Source organism: Ursus americanus, chromosome 7 (assembly GCF_024610735.1).
Source record: "Ursus americanus isolate L20-20 chromosome 7, mUrsAme1.1.p, whole genome shotgun sequence".
NCBI classification, from domain to species: domain Eukaryota; kingdom Metazoa; phylum Chordata; class Mammalia; order Carnivora; family Ursidae; genus Ursus; species Ursus americanus.
Genome location: NC_142133.1, coordinates 38,960,098 through 38,977,935, shown reverse-complemented (window position 1 = coordinate 38,977,935; position 17,838 = coordinate 38,960,098). Strand labels below are relative to the sequence as shown.

At 47.1% G+C, this 17,838-nt stretch overlaps 1 protein-coding gene across 1 annotated transcript in view; it reads left to right on the top strand.

Moving 5' to 3' along the window:
* Window positions 1-17,838, top strand: part of SLC4A5 (solute carrier family 4 member 5) — an 88,252-nt gene that overhangs the window by 13,565 nt on the left and 56,849 nt on the right. Inside the window, exon 3 of the mRNA XM_087863565.1 lies at window positions 4,604-4,733. Within this exon, the coding sequence (XP_087719691.1) occupies window positions 4,604-4,733 (130 nt within the window). The remainder of the gene's footprint in view (window positions 1-4,603; window positions 4,734-17,838) is intronic.

Sequence of the window (17,838 nt, the reverse complement as noted above, 5' to 3'; positions counted from 1 at the left end):
CTTTCTGCCTTTCTCTCTCTGTCTCTCTCTCCCTCTTCTCTCCCCACACCTCCCCTGGTGCTTAACTGGAAACAAAAGTGAGTTTGTTGTGACCTGGTGGGGAAGAGGACGTTTGGAGGCAGTGGCCAGGGGGGCAGCAGCAGAAACAGGCTGGGGCCAGAGGCAGTGCCAACAGCCGGAGACCGCAGCGCTCAGCTGTTCCAGGGAGCAGGTAATGTCCCAGACAGGGCTGCTTCAGGCATCCCGCTCTCTGCCCTGTCTCCTCTCTCTATGACTGTTCCATCTATTGTCTTCTTATCTGGCCTTGAAGGGGAAGGGGAATTCCAAACGTAGGGAGCAGTAGGCAGAAGGATCCAGGGCGTGAGGTGCCCTCCTCTTCAGAGAACTGTCTGTGGTCCGATGTGGCTGCGGTGCAGGCCATCTGGGATTGGGGGTCGCTGGGGTCTGGGGGTGTCTGTGGTCAGAGATAGCTGGGGTCAAAGGTATCTGGCACTGGGAGTGGCTGGGGTCAAGGGTATCGGGGGTTAAGGGTGACCAGGTTCTCGGGTATTTGGCTGAGGAACGTGATAGAACCTAAAAAGGCAGGTAAGGGCCAGATCACAAGGGTTGTTTTGAGCCATGTCCTAGACCCTCAGCTCTAAGTAATGCAGAGCCTATTAGGGGTTTTTCACCTGGAGAGTAACATAATCAAATTTACATTTTAAAAGAGTAGTTCTTGAACTCCGGTTTCATGGAGAATTGGTATGTCCTCTCAGAATCAGAGTCCTAGTCTGCTCCCAGTCTAAAGAAAAAAATAAAGTTATTTGTTCAATTGTTAGTTTTTCTTCTATAAAACTTCCTTAACCTTTGATGTCTGCTAGCAAGTGTCAGCAATCAACCCAATGAAAAGACTATGTTTAAAGTAACAGAAAAATTCAGAAATAAAATTCATCTAAAGGTAGATTGAGCTATATACAGATAATTTTACTAGCAGAAAATACTATTAATTTATTTCTAACTCCTATGCAAAATATTTTATGGTGCTGCCCAAGGAGCACCATGACTCCCAGAAGTGTATCACGTGAATATGTTTGAAATGTTTTAAAAGCAAACTGCTGCCACATAGGGAGTGGGGGGTGGATTATGCAACCGGGGCCATAGGAGCAGTAGGAGGCTCTCACAGTGATAGGATCAGGAAATAATGAGAACCTGAACTAAAATGGAGGCAGTGTGCAAAAAAAAGTGGGGGGGGGAGGGCTGAAAAGCATTTAGGAAGCAAGGGAAAGAAGTTAGTGGCTGATTGGACATGAATGGTGAGAGAGAGAGAGGCTTCAGGAGTGAGTCCAGTATTTCTTATCTGGATGGCTGGGTAGCTAGCAGTGCTATCATTCAAAACAGAGAAGGGCAGGGTTGGGGTGCTGGAATAAGGAAACCGTTTTGAATATACTGAGGTTGACTTGCGAAGGCTGCAGAATTCCCAGCTGGAGTAATCCAGTTGACTGTTGGAAATGCTCAATACAGGCAGGGTCTGGAGACATGGTGACCTCATCTATAGGGTGACGCCATAAAGAACACAAGATAGTGTAGAGTGTAGAAAGAGAAAAGAAAAGAAGGCCAAGGAGAAAATCTTGGGAAAGATGAAGATTTAAATAAGACCAGCAAGAGGGGCCCAGGGAAAGATACTTAGGAGTCCACAAAGACATAGGAAAAAGTATCAAGAAAGTACTGTTATGAGACCCAAGAGTAGAATGTCCGTTCAGAGGGAGCAGTAAGCACCACTGATAAGCCAGACTTGTTGGTTTGCTTGCTTTTATTAATTTACTGGTTTGAGAATAAGAGAAGAGTGATCTGAGGGCAGGGTTGTAAACTCAGGTGCATAACATAAATGAGATTAGTAGGGTAGAGTAGGGAGCAGTGGGGGCTGTGGCAAACTAAAATGCATATGCCTATAACATTGTGTGTCAACTATACTCAAATAGAAGGACTTTTAAAAAATACGTATGCCCACCTAAAAGCAGCCATCACTCAGCCCTAGTTGATTGTTGCCAAGCAGGAATGTAGGCACAGTCATCAGAGCATCTGAATTTTCAGAAATCTGGATTGTTCTATGAAATCTCACAATTCTTTATGTTAGCAACAATTTCAAAAACTTTTATACTCTGTGAGGGCTAAATTAAACATAACTTTGAGCTGCCAGTTTGAAATTTCTGTCCCTTAGTGTGGTAGGGCTGAACCAGTTGCAGCAGATTGGAAACTGGTTGGACAAGGAGGAAGTGGAGATGGCAAGTAGAGACCACTACTTCAAGAAGTTGGAGGGAAAGGAGAGCAGAGAGCTTGGAAGGCAGGCGGGGTCAGGGGAGAATGTTCTAGGTTAGGAAGAACTGTTTATAGGCTGGAAGAAAAAGAGTGGAGATAGGAAGTTGAAGACAAAGGTAAGGAAAGGCTAGTTGATAAAATAAGAATCCAGCAGAAGAGAATAAATAGGGCCAGAGATTAAGTGGGAGGAAGGACTCCTTTGTTCAAAAATGGACTACAAAGTGGTAAGGGTACAGAAGAACTAGAAGGGAGAGTGCAATGGATTTCACATCTGGAGGCCTTTATTTCCTTGGTGAGGTGGGTAGGAGATGGACCAAGAGGCTTGTAGAGAGGAACAAGGTTAGGAATGGCATCGAGGGACATGGGACATGGTGCTGACAAGAATGTGTGGGAGGTAGCGGCACTTCTGAGACCTGCTGGAATGGAAACCCTCTATTTGCACAGTTGGATGGTTTTCTCCATCAGGGCTCATGAGCCTGGGTGCTGGGGTTGGTGGTGAAGGGGATACACTCCAGGCCGTGTCATGCATCTTATTCTCCTTATCTGACTTACCTCCTTGCTCCTCCCAACAACCCTGCTCACTCAGACTAAACACCCATGAGCAAGTGGCAACTCTTGGATTCATACCCACATCGAGCTGGATTGCAAGCCCATTGTGCGCCTTGTCTCCACCATACCACAATATCACACTGTCTCTCCCTGTGCCCCCAGGACACTCTTGTAGAGGTGGACTGGGCCAGTGAATTCTTGTTTGCCATTGGTTGCCTGGTTTTACTGGGAAGTCAAGGAATAAGAGTGGGGAGTATGATGACCAAGTAGTTGAAATTATTGACCATTGAGAATCCATGAAGGAATGAGTGAGGGCCAGTGGGGATGATAAATTGAGGGGACGGAGAGGGGAAGAGGAAGGGGAAGACTTGATGGAGCCCAGGAGACAATCAATGAGAGATTGAACTGGGCAGGGGCAAAGGGATTGGTGAAGAGGGAAGTATTCTTGAAAACTTTCAATAGGGGGATGGAGGTGAGAGAAAGTGGTTGAGGTGAAGATGACTCAAGGGTGTCTAGCCTGTACAGTTGGGTGGACAGCTATGCCTTTAACCAAGGCTTTCCACATCACATCCTGCCTCTCTCTTGCTCACCGTGCTCTAGACACAACGGCCAACACATTCTCACTTCAGGGTCTGTGAAACACTTGGAGCACTCTTTTTCCAGAAATGCAGAAGTGGCTCATTCTCCTCTTCCAAGTCACAATTCAAACACACACTCCTCAGAGGGGTCTTTCTTAACCAATCTCTCTAATGTAGTTCTCCTGTTGCTCTATTTTATCTTTTTTCAGAATGCTTATCATTACCTGAAATGATCGCTATGCTTTTGCTTACCTGTTTTTGTCTGTTTCTACCACTAGAATAGACATTCAAGAGAGCAGGGATGTATGGGCCTTCATTCCAGCTTTGTTTTCCAACACCTGGAACAATGCCTGGCACATAGTAGACTTTCATGAAATAAAGAAAGGAAAGAAAAGGGATGCCTGGCTGGCTCAGTTCATGATCCCAGGGTCAATCATGGGATAGAGCCCCATGTCGGGCTCTCTGCTCAGCAGGGAGCCTGCTTCTCCCTCTCCCTCTGCCTGCTGCTCATTCCCCTGCTTGTGCTCTGTCAAATAAAATCTTAAAAAAACCCCAAAAAACAGGAAGCAGAAGCATGTGTGGGGAAGGGTACATGTTCAGTGCTGGAACGCTGACTTTTGAGGTACCTGAGAGACAGCCAGGAGGTGACATGCAGTGGGCAGTTGGAAAGCAGCATGGGAGCTCAGGAATAGGTTGTCACCATGCCCGTGAAGAAGGTGGGCTCCCCCAGCACACTGGTACAAGCACGTCCTTTCACAGGCTGACTGCCCCTTCAAGGCCAACACTGGGAGTTGACTGGTTTGGCGCCCAGTGGGAAAAGGGGTCCCTCTGGGTTTGTTATGCTGAAGTTGGGTCAGAGTTTTCCTCACTTCTCACTTCTCTGTTTCCCGTCCTTGCTGCTGCCCACCTTTGGCCATTTTGTATCCTTTTTCATTGTCAGCTACAAGACCCTAGTGTCTGAATGAAGACCAAATCCTCTTATCCCCTTTATTGCGAAGAATATCTCACCCACGTCTAACCAACAGAGGCTTGAGTCTAGCTTCACCTGGAAGCTGGACTTAGTTTTACTAACTTTGGAAATACTTTTCCCTTGAGCTTGGCTTCTGCTGCATTTCAGTTGGCCTTGCAGCCCTTAGCCTCCCGCAGGCCATTCAGCAGACCCTGCTGCCCTCTTTCTGCAGGGTCTCCAGCTGCTGAGCAGCTCCAGGACATCCTGGGGGAGGAAGATGAGGCTCCCAACCCCACCCTCTTCACAGAGATGGACACTCTGCAGCACGATGGAGACCAGATGGAGTGGAAGGAGTCAGCCAGGTGAGGTGGAGTCCCGGGAAAGGGAGAAGGTGGCTTCCCACGGCAGTCTGTCTGGGGCCCAGGCTGAGCTGACCCTCCTGGTGGGAAGGACCATTGACCAGTGGCATCTTGCACCTTGTGTTCAGCTGTGGCACTCCCTGGCCCCTAAAGACCTCCACATCTGCCTGCCTTGGTGTCCAGAACTGGGCTGGACACTGAGCACACAGATACTTATCACTTTCTTTATTCTCAAATTAAAATCCAAGTGGGAAAGTAGAACAGACCCCCATGAGGCCATGAGAGAATAATACAAGGACATATATTCTTTCTTGTCAAATCTTTCAAACTAAATGCTATAGGAGAAGGGAAAGCACCAAGGGGCTGGGGTAGGCAGGGAGGGCTTCCTGGAGGAAGAAAAATGTATGTCATGAAAAATCCAGGTGGAGTGGTCCAGTGGGCCTCTGAAGAAAAGAAACTCAGAGTTTGGGGTGGGACAAACAGAGTGGAGCTCTGGAGGCACATGTGAGGGGCAGAGGAACTGCAAATATAGGGGCAGTAGAAGGAGAAGAGTCAGAAGACTGTTGGGGAACCACGTGGTGAGGATGTGGGGCCAAGGGAGGATTGGAGTAAGGAGTACCGCTAGTCATAGCCAGTGCCTGGGACAAGGTGGCCTAACTGAACGGGACTGGTCAGCAACACCAAATGCCGCCAAGAGTCTAAGGAAAAGGAAGGCTATGGTTGGAGGCAGCAAGAAGGGCTGGTGAGAGAGGAGGGACCCTGGGAAGCAAGTTGAGAAAGTCCAGAAGATGGACCATACATACCAATTTTTCTCAACCTTATTTTTGTATTAGTGTGCCCTCATGCCCAAGAAATTTTAGTTTAAATTAACTTTATTAAATTAGTATTTGATTTAATTTATTTCTAACGAGAGGAATTAAATACCAAGGGATGTGATTCTGTCATGTTGGCTTGAATTTTGGAATGCCATAAACCATGGCAATCTCTAAAACTTTTTGCTTCCCCAAGACCCCTTTGGGGCTGCTATTGCCCCAGCTGAGAATGCCTGGACTAACCGCTACCTGTGTCTGGGACTGGCTCTGCCTGGGGGCCACCAGGACGCCCAGATCCTGGCCCCTGCTCCATCCATGGCCTGGGCTCCTCCCTCACCCACCAACCTCGCTCACCTGGGCAGTTGCTCTGCAGAGTAAGGAAGGGCAAGTTTGGACATCCCCAAGCCTCCCCCTTCTAATCTCTCCTGGAAGAAAGGCCACTGGGTGGACTTCCAAATCCCTGCGGGCCTCTGGGAAGGAATGAATTCTAGCCTCGTGGCCTGCCCCAATCTCTGTCTGGAAGCTCTTGAGCCTCTACTTACCAGCCATTCAGTGAGCACTTACCATATGCTAAATAGTTTACAGGCTCATCTAAGCAAGCTGCACAATGACCCCAAGGATGTGGGAGCTATTATTATCTCCATTTTATAGATGAGGATACTGAGGTTTAGAGGGGGAAATAGCTTTCAAGGGTCAGAGTGTGCGTGCTGCTGAGTCTGGCTTCTAGCCCAGGCCTGTCTGACCCTAGCTTGAGGGCTTATGTACTTTGTCATCCTTTCCCCATTTTCTCAGCTACCTCCCTCTCCTTCCTCCAACTTCCAGGGACTCGGTTTGGGTTTTCATGAGACTCTGGAGGCAATTTCACTGGGATGGGAAATAAATGGAGATAGTCACAGAGCCCAGGGCTTCTATTCAGGGCTGAGAAGAGAGAGTAGGATGTTTTAAAAGACCAGGGCCCAGTCTGGGCTATGGTGTCTTAATGCCTGTGAGGAGCTAGTGCTTCCTCTCCCTTTCTTGTCAAAGGTGGGCAAATAGAAGAAACGTTGAGAAGGGCCTTTTTAGAGACCCAGTAAGAAGAGGGTGTTCTCTCCCCTGGGCAAGGTCTGCATCAAGGACCCCTGGCAACAAATGCCAGGACCAGACCTTCCACGAGGACCTATCATACACGCCCACAGAGCCCTTGCTCAAAGGTCTCAGAGCCCTCAGAGACCGGATTATCACCATAGACAAAATACTGTTTCTGGTCTCTCTGAGAATGGATTCACTGAGTCTTCTGCACTCTAGACCCTGTAATGAAACTGATAAACTGTAGGTGGTGTTTCTAGAAGGAGGCTCCTCCTGAAATAGAAAGGAGTCTGATTTGACAGTTACCATGTGCAAGCTGGTGGGTTTCCCTGCAAGGTAGGCTTTGTGAGGACGGCATCTGAGGTGATCCTAGAAGGGTCCTGAGTGGACCTCAAATCAATAGTGAGAGGAAAGTAATGGGTAGAAGAAGTTAAAATGGCTGAACCCAATTCCAGGCAGATGTGAGGGGGAAGCAGGTTGGCGTCCAACTTGGAGCAGGAAACAATGGGAGGAGAGAAGCTCAGGCCTCCCTACCTCGAGTCCCCTTTCTCTACCTTGCCTCCTTTAATCTTTTGTCCAGCTAACCACATCAGGTATGCAGCTCACTGTTGGAGGTTTGACCAACAAGCCTGTAGAAAGTTCAGAGGAAGGGCTTGACCATTGGCCAACAAATCTACCTTGGCCTGGATAGTTGTGCCGGCGACTCCTCCAGGCAAACTGCAACAGTAGAGGTGCTTGGGGCCAGGCCACACCCCCACAAAGGAATGGGAAGCATTTCCCTCAGCTGACAGGCTGTGAGATCTCCTCCGGGAAGCCAGAGGTCTTAGAAGTTTCCAGAATCCAAGAATCTGCAAATCCTAGTGGGTTCTGGCCTCCTTGGGGTAATGGGAGAAAATGATGGTGGTGTAGGGGGTGGATAACCCCTCACACAGACACTCAGGCCCTGGGAGGGATGCAGGCCTACACCCACATCAAAGGGAATAGAGGAGGGGACCCTTTAATAAAAGTATTTAATTTGTGGCAGGAGTATTTGCTTTATTGAGTTAGGAGATTAACAGAGTGAAAATCTCAAATCCGCAAGGAATTTTCCCTGGTGGTGCTTTGTCAGGGGTTATTAGTTTGAGGGATGTTTTGAGCCCTTGGAGAAGGAGTCACCTCTGGACGGATTTAAATGGCTTTTTGAGCTCCACTGAAGCCTTGCCCTGCGTGCATATTGGAGTCTGTGTGTGCAGGCATTACTTCTAGTGTGATCAATGCTGGTAGGTCAGGCTGTTAACAAGATAGATTTTTACTAACTCGATCTCTTTAGCATTCCCGGGAGGGAAATGCAGCTGGCTGTTTGCTGATACTGACCTTGCCTGAAGGGAGGGCTGGGTCAGGTGAGTGGGGGCACACAACCCCCTCACTACTAGCAAACAGTTTACCCAGAATGCTGTCCTCTCTCAGACCCAAGTCGGCTTGGCTGCAAGGACAGGAAGAGAAGAATGACCTGGGCTGGAACCCACCCAAGTGTGGAGGGCCCTTTGGGGTTACTCAGAGATAGCCAAGAGTTTAGAGCTTTCCAAGACTTCTGAGAGAAAATTCCAAATCCAAGCTGCCTCTGATCTCAACTCAGAGCAGACCAAAAGAGTGAACTTTCCAGAGGTTCTTATGAGACACCTATGCTTTGAGGACATTTGTGTGATGACTAGGAAAGGGCAGCAAGAAGGGCAGAAAAAGTGGGTCAGCTTAGTTGGGTCAAACCAGACCAGTATATTTTCAAAAGCCTCTATGTGTGGAGATGCTGGCACATTCCCTATGTGATAGAGGGGGAAGCCTGAACTTTGTCTCAACTTTGAAACTGCTCCCACTTAAGATCTTGTAGAATGCCTTCCTAGTATCATTTCCCTGCTTAACCTGGGAGGGGGGCAGAATGCACCCCCAGCCCTCTGGTCTCTCTACTCACCTGGGACCATTCTATGGATTAAAGCAGAGTAGGAAGCTGAGAGCTCTTAGCACAGAGGTCAGCCAACCTCATTCATTCATTTAAGTATGATTTACAGAGTGTTTACTGTCTATAAACCTGAGCCAGCTGCTGGAGATACAAAAATGAACATGGCCGATGCCATCCCGACTCACTTGGGCCTTCCGTCGAATGGGGCACAAAAGTGGATGAACAGGCATTTGATGACGGCGTGCTGTGAAAGCACAGTGTGGGGGCACGTAGCCCAGACAGCAGGGGTTAAGAAAGACAAACAGGAGTAAGAGGTGTTCACCCTGAGACCTGAAAGATAGGTCAGAGTTAGCCAGGAGAGGGTATGGAGGGGGCCAGGAGAGGCTCTGGGAACACGGAGAACAGACACACAGAGGAAGGCGCAGAAATGCCCTGTGGCTGGGCTGCAGAGGGCCCAGTCGTGGAGGCCTACACAGGCCATGCTGTGCAGTTTGAACCTGATGCTGGGAGCTTCAGAGGACCACCGAGGGGGAGAGGAGCAGGATGGTCTGGGAGAGGCCACTCTGGCTTCAGGGTGGAGAATGTATTAAAAGAGGCAAGACCATTGAAAGATGGGACCCTGAACCAAGAAGTTGGCAGTGGGAACAGAAGGGGAGGATTTGAGACCTATGTTTTCGAGCATATAATTTAATATATATACACACATATATTAATATATATATTCCGTTTAAATATACCTTATTTTTTAGAGCAGTTTTAGATTCACAACAAAAGTGAGCAGAAGGTGCAGAGTTCCCATGTGAATCCTGCCCCTGAGCATGCAGCGCCTCCCCAGTGACCGACGTCCTCCATGAGCGTGGTCCTTTTGTCACTGTTGATGGCCTGCACTGCATGTCATCACCCAAAGTCCAGAGTTTACATTAGGGTTCACTCTTGGTGTTGGACCTACTATGGGTCTGGACACACGTGGAGGGACATGCACCCACCATGAGCGTATCCTACACAGTAGCGTCCCTGCCCTAAACATCCTCTGTGCTCTGCTTATTCACGTCGCTCTCTTCCTTACTCCCCGGCAGCCACTGCTCCTTTTACAGGATGTGAGACCTGTCTCAGCAGGAAGAATTGACAGGACTTGGTGACAGGTGCCATGTTGGGGACCAGGAGAGTCCGGGAGATGCCCAGCTTTCCCGCTTGAGCAAGTGCGTAACTCGGGGTAGCAATTGAGGAAACACAAGAGGAATAGCAAGTTCTTGTTGTGTTGGGCATTGTGTTTTGTTCTGGTGGACGCTGGTGATGAGGTTCCTGTGGGACACGTTCTGTTTGGGAAAACTGCAAGTGGAGGTGTCCAGCAGGTCACCATGTAGGTACGGAGGTCTAGAGCTCCATGCAGAAGCCTAGATTTGTCAGTGCTCGGCGTCTAGAGGGGAATCAAACCCATAGAAAATGGTAAGGTTGCCTCCGAGAACTGTGATGTGAAGAGAGTTCCCAGGGCAGACCCCCCAGGTCACTAACATTTGAGGGGTGGGCAGAGGGTGTGGAACCCACCACAGAGACTGGGAAGAAGCCACAGAGAAGTAGGAGGGGAGCAAGAGGAGTGCCGTGTCCTGGAAACCAGGGGCAGACATTCAAGACGGAAGGAGTGGCCACCAAGTGGGGGAGGAACAGAAGAATATCCATAGGATGGAGAGACGAGAGCAGTCTCAGGGGAGACATGGGGCGGCGGGTGGGTTCAGTGGAATGGTTCTTCCAAGATGCTTGTCTGTGAAAAGTGGCGGTGAGTGAGGTCTCTCAAGGGAGGCTTTTGTTCCTTGTCTGTGAGCATGAGAGATCTGAGCATGCTGAACACTGATGGAAAGGAGCCAGATGAAGGAGAGTGGTGTAAAGATGCATGAGCCAGAGAGGAGCTGCTGGGGGAGGGGGCAGGGCCCTGAGCCCCCGGCTAGGAAGGCCACACCCCTTCTGTGTGACAGGCCCAAGAAAGGAGCAGAGGGCAGGGCAGCTGCAGCGAGGCTTGGGGTCTCCTAGAAGGAGTGGAGAGGGCTGGTGGTGGTTGGAGGAGGGGGTGGAGCGGAAGAGCAGACTGCGGGAGCTATAGGGGGCCAGGTGGTCCTGGGGCCTCCCATTTGAGTGCAGTGGAGCCACATATGGAGATTTGTGGTCAGATGAACATTTTGAAGGTTTTTGACTTTGACTAGATGCTTATTTCCTGGTCTGAATAGTCACACAGTCTTTATCAAGCTGCTTACACACCCAGTAGCTAACATGGTGCTTCCCTCTCCCTCGGCTAGTCAAACACTGATACCTGACACTTATGCTGGGTAAGTGGGGAAGAAGTGATTTTATACAAAGCAGAACTTGGATCAAGGCCCAGGTAGAAGTAGGCAGTGTTCCCCCAGGCCTCAGAGGCCCTGGTTGCAGCCAGCGCTCTCACCCGTGAGTTGTGTGAACTCAGAACAATGGGGGAGGGGAGTACTGTGCCAGGGTGTGTGTCCCCCCAGGGATTTCCTGATCACTTCTAGTTAGCACAGCTCAGGGTGGGGGCTGCCTGAGGCCTAACACACCAGGAGGGGCCACCTTCAAAGTGCCTTCAAAGCATCAGGTTGGGTAAGCACCAGTCCGTCCCCATGGGGACGGCCAGAGAGTGACACAAGGCCATTACCTGGTGGACTCAGGACGGCAAGATAGGATTAGCCAGCCAGTGCGTGGGCTAGGAAGGCTAGCTAAGTGAGGAGAGGGCAGAATGCTTCACAGATGTGGCTTGACTGGCTGTCAGTTCCTCAGAACCCCTAGAGGCTGGCCAGCAGGAAGGATCACCTCTCCACAACCAAGGACATCCTCGGGTGGCTCCCTCAGATGCAGTTGTCAGGAGGGAAGAAAGCCCATCATCAGACGACCTTGCCTGACAAGACGCCAGTTGGTTTATAGACATAGACATATACGCACATACATATATATGTGTATATGATATATATGTAAATATGTATTCATCTAAATCTAAATATATATATTTAACTTTTAAATATCTAAATATCTATAATTTTATATTATGGAAAGTTTCAAACACAGAAAGTAGAGAGAACAGTGTAATGAGTCCCCATGTATCTATTACCCCGTTTCTTTTTGTTGTTGTTAAGATTTTATTTGTCAGAGAGCAAGCACAAGCAGGGGGAACAGCAGGCAGAGGGAGAAGCAGACTCCCCAATGGGCAAGGACCCTGGGATCATGACCTGAGCTGAAGGCAGACGCTTAACCGTCTGAGCCACCCAGGCATTCCTATACCCATTTTCATCAATGATTAATATTGATCTCCACCACTTTTTTTGTTTGCTTTTAGAAATTTTGTTTTGTTGTTTGTTTCTACCACAATGTTTTAAAGAAAATCCCACATGTTGTAAACATTTTAGTATACAACTTTATGAAATTAGACTTCTTTTATAAACACAATTAGACTTTTATAAACACAACCACAATGCCATCATATCTCCTGACAAAACTGAGAGCAACTCCTTAATATGGCATTTAGTCTACATTTAAATATCCCTAATTTTCTCAAAAACATCCCTTTACTGTTGGTTTGTACAACTTCAAATCAAAACAAGGTCCACAATTGATTTTGGTTGTTTTGTCTCCTGTCTTGTTGGGATCAGAGCTGTCAGACTCCGGAGATGCTGAAGGAATAGACTCCCTGGAAACACTTTGTCAGGTGGTATTTGTGCTAAAGGCAAGAGCCTCCCCATCTGCTCCATGGAGCTCCCCAGCCACAGCCTAAGCTCAAGTGAGCTGTCAGGGCCTGTGCAGGATGGCCAAGGGAGAGAGAAATGCCCTGTCATTGTTAGGGCATTTTAGGCTGCAAGTAACAAAAGCCTGCTCAAGCTAACTTATGCAAAAAGAGGGAGCATCAGCAGAATATGGGGTGACCTCATGGTACCCAGGGATGGTCGGATATCTTAAGGCCTGGGCCCAGGAAGCCAGGCTGCCCTCTTTCTCTGTTTCTGGTCTCTCCCTCTCTCTGAGCAGCGTCTTCACTCTTCTGCAGCTGGCTCCCCCCCCCCCCCCCCGTTTGTCCCTGTCCTTGGAAATTCCTTAGCTTCCATGTTTACATCTGTTTTACTCAAGGGACCATCCTACAATGTGTAGTTATTTCTTAACCCCAATTCCTAATTTTTCAAAGAGCATCTGATTTGCCTAACTTTGGTTGTCCCATCACTGTGACCCATATCAGAGTTATGGGGAGCTATGGGGTGAGCTGGCCTGGGGAACATATCCCCATGAATGGCAGCAGAACAGACATCCCAAATATGTCTTTTTCACATATGTAGTAGTGAAGATATGCACTTCATGTAATCTATTCTTTGGCTGCAATTGTACTTCTAATGCCAACCAGAATTTCCAGAAGTCTTCAGGCTTTCTCCTTTCATTCTAAAAATATTGTAGGGGATGTTGTGTTAGGTTCTATGGGAGAAATGAAATGAGACAGGTATGAATCTGTTCTTGAGATGCTTATGCTCTAGTGCAGGTGTCAACAAAATTCTTCTAAGGGGGAGTAGTAAGCATTTTAGGCTTTCTGTTCCTGTATGATCTCTTCCTCCTTTTCTTCTTTTCTTCCTCCTTTCTTACTACCCTTTAAAAATGTAAACACTATTCTTAGCTGGCCATACAAAAGCAACTGTGAGGCACTCTTAACACATAGGATGTGGTTTTTTAACCCCAATCTAGTGTAAAAGGCAGGCATGGGCTCATAGACACAGATAACTAAAACCCAGGGGCATTCCGTGAAGTGGTCAGAACAGAGCTCTGGGGTCAAAAGACTCGCCTGCAAACCCTGCCTCTTATAGCTGCATGACCTTGAGCAGGTTCCTTGTCCTCTAAGTCTCTGGCCTCCTAACCTGGACAATGAGAATAGAACAGACCTTCCTCAAGGGGCTGATCTGAGGATTAAGTGAGATAATATATGTAAAGCTCTTAGTATAACACCTGGTGCATAGTATGTGCTCAGTAAGCTTTAGCCACTGTTGTTATCTTAAGTGCCATGTGGTAAATGTCACAGGATGGGATGGGAGTTAGAGGAAGGAGGAGTCTCTTCAAGCTGGGTCCCTGGGGAGGCTTTGCATGGATGAAGTGACCTTTGAACTAGGGCCTGAATAGCAGAAGTGAGGGAGGGAGCACCCACATAGAGAAGAGTGCTTTTCCTGAGAGACAGGGAGGAGCGGATGCCAGCAGACTCTGAGGGAGACCGTCAAGCCAGGGTCCTTCCTGGACACACAGACAAATGGCCTTCAGAGAGATCTGGCTCCAGAAGCCTTTCCCTGAAGGAACCAGTTAGGAATTTACCGTAGCTGTGTCTGATGGCATTCACTTAGCTAGGGGCTCCCCCTTACCCCTGAATGAAGACATGATATGCAGCAGGACGGACCCTTCATCAAATGTATGACCTTGGGGGCAGAGTGCCCACCCCCATTCCATTCACAACAGCTCCCGGAATGACACAGCTCTGCCTGCCCCCTGCTGGCAAACTGCTGGGTGCACTTTCTGAGAAGTGGTGCTCCAGTAATGCCCAAATTGCACTGCATAACCAGAGGCCCTTAGAGGAGACTCCTGTGCTAGCAAAAGGAAAGATTTTCAATCACAGGGAGTTAGTCAGCCGTGGAAGCATGTGGGGTTCACTCCAGAACAGTCTACAACTGAGGTCCCCACTTGTCTGGTCCCAGTCCCAGACAAATCTCATTTGCAGAGATGTAAGATTACAGACATTTTATCCTGTCTATTAAACATTTGAGTCACTTAGCCTCAATTCTGATTCTGTATCTTTCTGATGATAATTTGGCTTTCCCCATGCATCTGCCTAAAAGGAGAGAAAGCAAGGGCTGCAAGATGACAGTAACTAACTCCATAACTGTTGGAAACCTCCTTGTAAATTTGGGTTTATACATCAGTCCTTGTGAACTTGGTTAATATTAGTCATAGCCTTGGAACTAATCATCTCTGGGACAATAAAAAGACAAATTTCTGAGTCTAGTCTGGGGTAGATTCCCCAAGAGACCTGTGAGGTTTTTCTCCTCCTGGTACCTTCTAAACTTCAGCATATACATGTTGACCCTTGACTCATGCCTGCCCACTCAGTCTTCTATACTTTATAGTCTTTCAAATTCACTGTCAAGTTTGGTTTGTGAACATAAATACAATATGTGGAATTTTAGTCAGTTGTAGAAATAACTTTTTTATTACTTTACATTTATATTTAATGCATGTGCTTATCATTATGTAGGAAGAATTTGCCAAGTAAATTGTAGGAATGGACAAGAATTTGTTTAGGAGTCCCCATTTTGAAAAACTTTTCTTCCAAGTATCATCTCTTGGTGCCTCTTTCAAAGACTGAAACTAGGGAATATCTAATGCTATTTCAGATATCTCCAGGAAGATTCTGGCTTTTGGTTTCTACTGGAAAATCAGGATATTGATATGACTCAAAGTGAAGTTAAATAGCTTTGCTGGATGATGGGGGAAAACTCACATTCATGTCACTCTTAAATGAATCTGTTAAAGTTACAAAATTTTTTTACCAGCTGGCCCCACGCAGCAAGCAAAAACACCATGTCTTGATGCTTTGTAACTGATACGTGGAAGTCAAGTCTTTGGACAATGGGTGATGGGGTAGGGATGGGAGAGGTACAGAATAAAGTTAGTGAGGCCAAGTAGATGGAGAATTACCACAGTGTAGTATGTACTTCTCAACTTTCAGGCGAGTAAATGTAACTTTTTGTTTAAGTTTATTTATTTGACAGAGAGCACAAGCAGGGGGAGCAGCAGGCAGAGGGAGAGGGAATCAGAGGGAGAAGCAAGCTCCCCAGGACACTGAGATCGTGACCTGAGCTGAAGGCAGGCGCTTAACCAACTAGCCACCCAGGTGCCCCAACATAACTTTATCTAAGCAATAATTCACACAAATATAAGTCTTACAACAAATGTTTAGAGGCAAATGTTTAACCTTAACATTGAAGGTTGCATTTTATAGGAGATTACTTTTTTTAATCTTTATTTTTTTTTTGAAGTTTTTAGTTTATTTAAGTAGTCTCTGCCCTCGACGTGGGGCGCAAACTCAACCCCAAGATCAAGAGTCACGTGTTCTTCTGACTGAGCCAGCCCTGCGTGCCTACATTTTTTTAATCTTTAAATTTAGGATGTTCTAGGGGAATTTTGCAAACAAATTAACCAGGACATAATCTAATGATAATGATATGCAAAATAAGCACAGCAAGACCTTCGCTCTAATCAAAATGTTTGTCTATATTCTCCAGATTTTACTCTTTGGTAAGCACACCTAATGGCCTGCTCATTGTCCTCTTAAAGACCTTTGTCTTTCTAAAAGTACTGATGTCCGATTCTCAGGCCCCTGAGATTCTAATGTCATTACTCTGGGGTTCAGCCTTAGGTGTTGGAATTTGTCACAAGCTCCCAGATGACACTAGTGCAGCTGAGATTAAGAGTGATGGATACGCTAGCCAGTGCAGGGTGAGTGGGGTTATAATTTAAGTCTCCATCCACGGAGCTAGAATCAGGTCTCCTGGTTTTCGCCTCTTTCCAGGGCCTAAAAGGAGAACCCCCTCTTCTTCTCACATCCTGGGTTTAAGTGTTGGAAAGCCTTGGCTGTACCAGGTAGCTTGCCCCCATGACACTTTCTACCACTCTAGATATTAACTGAATGGTGATTTCTCTAATTGTGTCTGTGGCCGAGTTACAAGTCACAAAAAAGGCCTCTGTTCCAGACCCTCTTTGCGTGACAGGGAACTGCTTTCTGGGACATGTGACTCTTCAAGGTTCTGTTCAGCTCCACCCCAGCCACAAGAGGGGCACCTGGTGCCCGCCCCCGAGCCTGGACAAAATCCCTGCGGGTTCTTTCCTAGCGGGAGATTTTCTTTCCACTTGACCTGCTTCTCTACCTCTAATTCCCCACTTTCTTGAAGCCAACCACGGTATAAAGGTCACTTTGCAATGAGTTGCTTGGGATCACACATTAACCATTTTATCAGGCTTCTGAGAGTTTTTAAAGCAGGCTCTGGTCAAAGGCTCTTTAAAGAGCCCAAGCCTTCATTCCTTCAGAAAAGTGGTTACACATTTTATTGCGGAAAATTTAAATTTAAAAGTAGTATGTAGTAGAATGAACCCCCACGTACCCATCACCCAGATTCAATGGTTACCAGCTAACTCATGGCCAATCTTGTGTCTCTCTCCCCTGCTTGCCAGCCACCCCCCCCACACACACACACTGGATCACGCTGACACGAATCCCAGACATTCAGCATTCCATCTGCAAATATTTCAGTGTATGCTTCTAAAATATAACGCATCTTTCTTCCTTTCTTTTCCATTTTTTTATTGTAAAATATACTTAGCATAATGCTTACCATCTTAGCTATTTTTTAGGCATGCAGTGCAGTGATTTTGAATACATTCTTAATGCTGTACAGCCATCACCACCATTCATCCTCACAGCTCTTTCAGCTTCTAAAACTGAAACCTGGTACCCATGAAGCAATAACTCTCCTTTCTCCCCCTCCCTCCAGACCCTGGAAATCACCATTCTACCTTCTGTCTCCAAGATTTTGACGACTCTAAATACCTCTTAGAACTGGAACCATACCGTATTTATCTTTTCACGACTGGCTTCTTCTACTTTGCATAATGTCCTCCAGGTTCATGCATGTTGTAGGATATGCCAGAATTTCCTTCCTTTTTAAGGATCAGTAATAGTCCACCGTATGCATATACTACATTTTGCTTATCCATTCATCCGTTGGCGGACGCTTGGGTTGTTTCCACGTTTTAGTTATTGTGAATAAAGCTGTGACCATGGATCTTGATCCACAGACCATCTTCAAGACCCTGTTTTCAATTATTTGGATATCATTTCAACCATAGTATCACTGTCACATCTTTTTAAGAAAATGACACTAATTCTTCATTTTTAAAATTTTTTTGTGGGGGGAGGGGCAGAGGGAGAGAATCTTAGGCAGGCTCCATGCCCAGCTCGGAGCCTGACGTGGGGCTCAACTGCAGGATCATGACCTGAGCCGAAATCAAGAGTTGGATGCTTAACCAACTGAGCCACCCAGGCACCCCTAATTCTTTATTTTAATGGAATTATCTAGGCAATGTCTATATTTCCCAGATCATCTCCTATTTTTAAAAGTATAATTGGTCCAGGGGTGCCTGGGTGGTTCGGGTGGCATATCTATCTATCTATCTATCTATCTATCTATCTATCTATCTATCTATCTATCATCGGTCCACATACTGCATT